Genomic DNA, 6,158 nt, shown 5'->3' on the forward strand with positions numbered 1-6,158 from the left:
TGAATGGTAGGTGTTAATTCAGTGGCAGACAGATAACTGCCTTGACCAAAATTTAATTAATATCAACTTTTAAGTAGTTAAATATTTGGTGAGGATGAATACATTTTAAAACACCCTTAGTCAGGTGCAGAATTAATGCAATCATTGGATTTTTAAAGATTACATTAAATTGTTAAACTAGTATTTCCTGTATCCACGCGTCATTTTTTAACTTGATTTATCTCTCAAGTGGCAGTTCACATTATTCTTGCTTGGTATAACAAGTCATTGTCTCTCTATTTTTGTGGACTAGACGTTTTCTGTTTTTTAAATGATCTAATCCACATCCATCTGCATACTCTGATCCACAATTATACTCGTTCATTTAATCAGCAGATGGAAGCCTGTTAAATTAATTTGATACTAACTGTTACATATTTTTATAAAGCTCTGGAATTCATTTAAACAATTTTACAAAAAGTACACAGTGGGAAGGAACATACCCATGGAAAAAATACAAATTAGGAATTTCTGGAATCTGGTAGTTAACATGCTCAGAGATAACACTCAGCTGCATCATATTTAACTAAATAAATAAACTGAGTTGCTTGAATTCTTGTAGGAGAAATGGGGAAGCTCACTTCCAATATTGAGCATATGTATCTATGGTATTTGGCAGATAGAACTTTGTTATAAATAGAGGAGGCAGAGTGTAGAAGTTTATACATAACTTCAATTGTGTACACAGCCACAAATCAAATGAGGAAAACTCCAAAGCAAAAAAAGGAATATAACTCACAGATTTAAAGGTCAAATGATTATTTACGATATGTTTGCCTTATAAATCTTACCACCCATCCAATAAAGACATTATGTATTTCATTTTAATGGGCAAGTATTTAACAGCCTGTTTATGTGTTAAACATTTCTGAAGGGGTACAATCAAACTTACTTTCCAGTTTGAGAGACACCTGAACAGGAAAATGATTATTTCCTGAACAGTGTCCTGTGGTGTGCTTAGTGGATCCAAATACCTTACACTTTGATCTGAAGCAGATGGTAATTAACAATCAGGATTTCACAGAAACAAAACCCATCCTGTAAGGACATTTGTATATTGAGGTCTGGTTGACGCCTAACATCCCATTCCCTGACATTTGGTAGACGGATATGACAGTACGAGATATTTAAAAATAGTTTTATTATAAAGTCAAAACATGTTTATTTTTTTAGAAAAGGTGGAAAATACATGGCTAAACAGATCAGCGTGCAGGCTGTAACAAATAAATCTTTGCCATTAAGTTTGTCTTGTTGCACTTCTGCATTTAGTTCATTTTCATATTTAATGAATCCAAATACAAAAATAGAGTATTTACATTATATATGCACACAATGTGCAGCTGCATTGACGGAAGGCACAAAGGGAGTATTCCAAACGATACTGCACTCCATGGTGCTGTGCATAGTTTTAATATTCTGAATCATCACAACTCTTACTTTTGAAGACTTGTATCCTAAATGCAAGTTATAAAAGTTGCTTCAATAATTGAAAATTTATAATATCTTGATGGAACAGAGCAGTTAGGATGCTTGGATAGTGAACTTGAAAACAAATCAGAATTAGTCCTCAATATAATTCCATGTTTCTCAGTGTGCTATGCAACATCCTGATTCTTCATGTTTGTGGAGAAGTGACATTCTGGAGAATGTTTTGGCACAGTTTTTGCACTGGTATTTCTTCACATCTGAATGAGTTTGTAGATGTGCCCTCAGGTTGGATCGATCAGCAAATGCTCTACTGCAGTGTGGGCAAGAGAAAGGCTTCTCACCTGAATAGAACAAAAAAGTCATTCAATTATTTTGTAAGAGATTGGTCAGACTAAAACATAGTTGCTGTATTAACTTCTGAAGCTTGCTTCTGCTAAACTATTGTACTTAGATTGCTTGAATATAATTAAAGTTCCATTAACATATCTGGAATTAGTATCCACACATTTTTAACCCATGAATTTTTATAAGTCAGCTGTCAAATATTCGTTGGGAATTGATGGGACTTAAATAGCAGGATGGAACTGTTGATGATGTCCTTTGGTGGCAGGTGCATGTAGATCAGGAGCCCAGCCAACAGTACTGCTTTTTCCAAACAAAAAACCCACATTCTTTATAGGGACAAAGTACAACCTGGAGACCGATCTCAAATTTAGCAGCCACAATGTTTCTGCTGCAATTCAATGACTTGTTGTGTCTTGAACCCGTTCTTTCAAATCTGCCAATATTTCTCCAAAATCTCTCGCTAAATGCAATTTTAAAATAAATTCGATTATTATAATGCATTTCAAAAACTTAGAATCTGTTCATTTTCCGATTTTCTTTTAAGGGTGGCAACAATCGCAAACTCGATAAGCAGTGCGACTTTGCTCCGCTACATTTTCAGAGGATGCATTTAATTTGATACCTGCCAGGAATATCGACCAATAACATGGTGTGTCAGATTGTGTATTTAATATTTTGCTTATATAAGAGTAAAGCAGGTAAACGGGCCAGCTTAATCAGCAAACATTCCGTTACACTTGGCGCCACACTCACCCGTGTGTGTCCTGATATGCCCTTGCAGTAACCACGGTCTGGAGAACGCCTTGCCACAAATCTTACACACACAGGGCAGTGTGTGGGTCCGGATGTGCATCTTTAAGGCTCCCAAACTGACATACTCCTTTTCACAGTATTTGCAGCTGAAGGATTTTCGCGTCTGGGCGTCGCAGTGTACCTGCTTATGTTTGGCCAGTCCCGAGAAAGTTGAGTATGCCTTGCTGCACAAGTTGCACCGAAACTTCTCCGCGTCCACCGCGCTCTCGCCGGAGCCTCTGCGGCCGATTCTCTCCTCCTCATCGCTGCCCGACGTCTCCGAGCCATTGGCGTCCCCAGCGAGCCGCTCGCACTTGGAGTGGTGCCGGGGGCTGAGCCGGGCGGCCGGGCACATGCTTCCGTTGCTGAGGGGCGAGTGCTGAACGGCCGTGTATTCGGAGGCAGGTGCAGGGTCGCTGGGGACAGGAGAGGGCAGAAGGGCCGAACAGACGCTGCCCCAGACGCTCCCAGGATTGTAAACGCCAGAACTCAGGATCTCCGGCTGAGGAATGACCGGCATTGGATAGCTCTCGTACAGGTAGGGAGAAATGATGACTGCAAAAATAAAACACAAAACACACGGTGATGCCCCCGATGCCATTTACAAGCATGGTGCCAATTCAAATGGAGCGACTTAAAACGATCCATTTGCTGCCACTAATTTTTAACGGTATTTCGTGTCAATTTACCAAAACTTGCAGTCTTCTAAGAACATCTGCATCAAAGTTAAGAATGCATACATCATTATGTGCACTGCTTCTTTACACAATAACTGCAACAAGACCATAGTTTACCTGTTTGCGTGTCCAGTTCGCCGTAATTTGGTTTTTTGCTGGTGCAAAAATGTTTCTTAACTAGGAATGATCGCGGCATCTTGGGGAAGGGAGGGGTGGGTCTGGGGATGGTGGTGATGGGTGGGCGGTAAGGGGAGGGAGGTGGGGGCAAAGTAAGTAAAATTTTCTGCAAAATAATCCTGAGGTGTAGGACGGTGAAACGAAAGCACCGGCACTTTTTTGTTGCTGCTGCTACTGCAGAGAGGTTTTTTTTCAAGCTGCAGCCGAGTAATTTGCTGGTGGATGGTGTGCCGGTGGTCGTGCAGCCAGAGTGCTGGAGGAGGAGGCGGTGCAGCAGCCGCGAGTGCGGCGCATTCCTGCAATGTGCTGTAAATACTCGCGAGTCAGGTGCAAGGGGGGGGGGGGGGAAGGCGCGCGCGCACGGATTTGCATCTGTCGCCCGGCCTGACCAATAGCGCACCGCCTTCGGCCGGCCGCGGGGCGGGGCGCGGGGCGGGGATTGGTGGAGGCCCGAGCTCGCGCCAAGCGACAGGTGCTGGGGTTGGGACGTGCCGCTTAGTGGAGGGGAGGGGAGGGGAGGGGAGGGGCGGGGTGGGGACGGGAGGGGAGGGGGGTGTCGCAGGGGAGTCGGCGCTGTCAGGACTTGTTGCCCCGTGGAGAACGCGCATTCCTCTTCTAAATCACTGCCTGGTCTGATACACATGGTGTTTATCCCTTCTGGCGTCAAGTGGAACGAACACCTTTCAAACGGAGTCTTGGAAGACAGATGTGCAAAGAAAAAAGCGTCAGGAAAAACGCCAGATCTTTGCATTACGTTTCATTGGAAAGGGGGTCATGCAAATAAAACACAAAACATTGCGTCCAATGAATTAAGGGATTAAATGTCCCAAAAATGCACCCTTACGCAATGTTTGCTGCAACTTAAAAAGAATAAGCAGCAGGTTGAATAAAAGTATTAGGAAAGGAGTTGTTGAGTTTCAATTTTACATTATCTGATATTGATTTTGTTTGGGTGTAAGGAATACAACTGAAACCTACAAGGCAGATTAGAATAACATTTCTTTGGTGTGATGGTGGATGCGGATGAGAAATGTTCCGTGCGTGTATCAATGATAAGTCTATGTTGCAGTTTAAAATGTGCTGCCCTTACCAACCGTCAAATTGTTTTTGAAAATGTGAATCTAACAAACAAATGTAAATATTTACTTCGAAGCAGGTGGATGAAAACTTGCTTAAAATGTGCATATGGAAGGGAAAAACAAATCTCGGCGTTTATAATAGGTTTAAATTAATTTCAACATAATGTAAGTGAAAACTTAATTTCACGTAATAGATTACTTCAAGGATGATTGTCTGTCGCCAGAAAACGAAGCGAATCGAAACATTAACAGTCAATAACATCAAAGTTATTGTTAACCGATTGGTGTTGTCGGGAATAAAACTTTTGGGAGTAACATTATAAAGTTTCGAGGGGCGATTCACTTAAACATGGATTGGTACAAAGTTTTGAAATCAAACAAAATCAAATTTTATATGAGCAAGCCGATGGGTCTCCCGATGTAGAAATGGTATAGAAAGTTAAACGGTCGTAACAGCCTGCTTAATCAATGTTTATCCAAAAATACTGGATATATTGTGCATTTATTGAAGCAATGCAGTCTCTAACTATTTTCAGTGCAGTTTTTCCAAGCAGATAAGGGCCGATCACTTCCATGTTCAAACACTGCTCGTACAGATGTTTTATTGGAAAACATTAGTCTGCAAAACGTCTTCTTAAACGACTCCGCGCACCTGTCTAGCCACATGACTCCAGGCTGTTGCGGGTAAATTACATGCGGAACAGTTCAAGGAAGGAGGGATGAGGATCAAACCATGCAGATTCCATAAATTGGTGCAAACATTTGTCTCCAGTTCTATCTTGGCAAGTGTTCGGTTAAGCGCTGCCATTTCTGTCTTCATGCTGCCCTCCCTACTGGATAAGGCGCTGAACTGCAGGACAAGGGGGTACAAGTGATTTTAATAATCAAATGCCACCACCACGCGGCTGGAAATAGCAGGAAAACAAGTAAACCTGGCAGAACAACCTGTTGGCAAGGAGTGGCAATATGCTTTCCAACTTACTCTCAGAATTGTTGATCATTTTATAAGGAGGATGTCCTTTCATTTTGAATATTCACTAATGTGAGTGATAATCGTGTGTCTAATATTGTCTATTTGTCAATAATTATATAATCGATAGAAACAAAGAAATATTGTGCTTTGACATACAAACGACATTCATGAAAATGCTATTATGCTTTCTTCGTTCGATGAAGTGAAATGATACAATCTGTGTCTATATGAATAGAGTGAATATTAATATCAATAAATGCTGTAAACATTTATTCATGTTGATATGTATGAAATTCTGAGAAAATACATCTCTACGCTACTGTTGTATAGCTGACGGTATACAAGTAGTTCTTGCCCCATCACTGGTATTTGTTTTGATAAATCAAGAAATGTACAATGGATATGATTAACAGTAGGTTAGCCAAATAACTTAGGTATTGGATATGCAAGGTCATAAGTCCAAATCTCACCATGACAATTTGTGAAACTAAATTTAATGAATTTGGTAATTTGTGGGATAGATATAAAGCCTCAACTGACTCACTAACGTCCTTCAGGGAAGGGAAGCTGCCTACATATGATTCCAATTTCATACTATATGGTTGGCCCCAGGGTAGCAAAGGAATACTTCCTCTGCAAAAACAGAAA

The 6,158-nt window shown here is 41.0% G+C and overlaps 1 protein-coding gene across 1 annotated transcript; it reads right to left on the reverse strand.

Annotated features, from left to right (window-relative positions):
* Nucleotides 1-1,184: 1,184 nt before the first annotated feature.
* snai2 (snail family zinc finger 2) lies at nucleotides 1,185-3,739 on the reverse strand. The gene is made up of 3 exons (XM_052023377.1): nucleotides 3,399-3,739; nucleotides 2,566-3,159; nucleotides 1,185-1,808 (listed from the first exon to the last, which is right to left on the reverse strand). The coding sequence occupies exons 1-3, from the start codon at nucleotides 3,475-3,477 to the stop codon at nucleotides 1,627-1,629; spliced, it is 855 nt and encodes a 284-aa protein (XP_051879337.1). The 5' UTR covers nucleotides 3,478-3,739; the 3' UTR covers nucleotides 1,185-1,626.
* Nucleotides 3,740-6,158: the final 2,419 nt, after the last annotated feature.

Source organism: Pristis pectinata, chromosome 9 (assembly GCF_009764475.1).
Source record: "Pristis pectinata isolate sPriPec2 chromosome 9, sPriPec2.1.pri, whole genome shotgun sequence".
Classification (NCBI taxonomy): domain Eukaryota; kingdom Metazoa; phylum Chordata; class Chondrichthyes; order Rhinopristiformes; family Pristidae; genus Pristis; species Pristis pectinata.

Coding starts and splice junctions, on each gene's coding strand:
- snai2 (XM_052023377.1), bottom strand. CDS start 3,477: ATGCCGCGATCATTCCTAGTTAAGAAACATTTTTGCACCAGCAAAAAA. Junction 3,160..3,398: donor CGAACTGGACACGCAAACAG/GTAAACTATGGT, acceptor TTATTTTTGCAG/TCATCATTTCTCCCTACCTG. Junction 1,809..2,565: donor GCATATCAGGACACACACGG/GTGAGTGTGGCG, acceptor TGTTCTATTCAG/GTGAGAAGCCTTTCTCTTGC.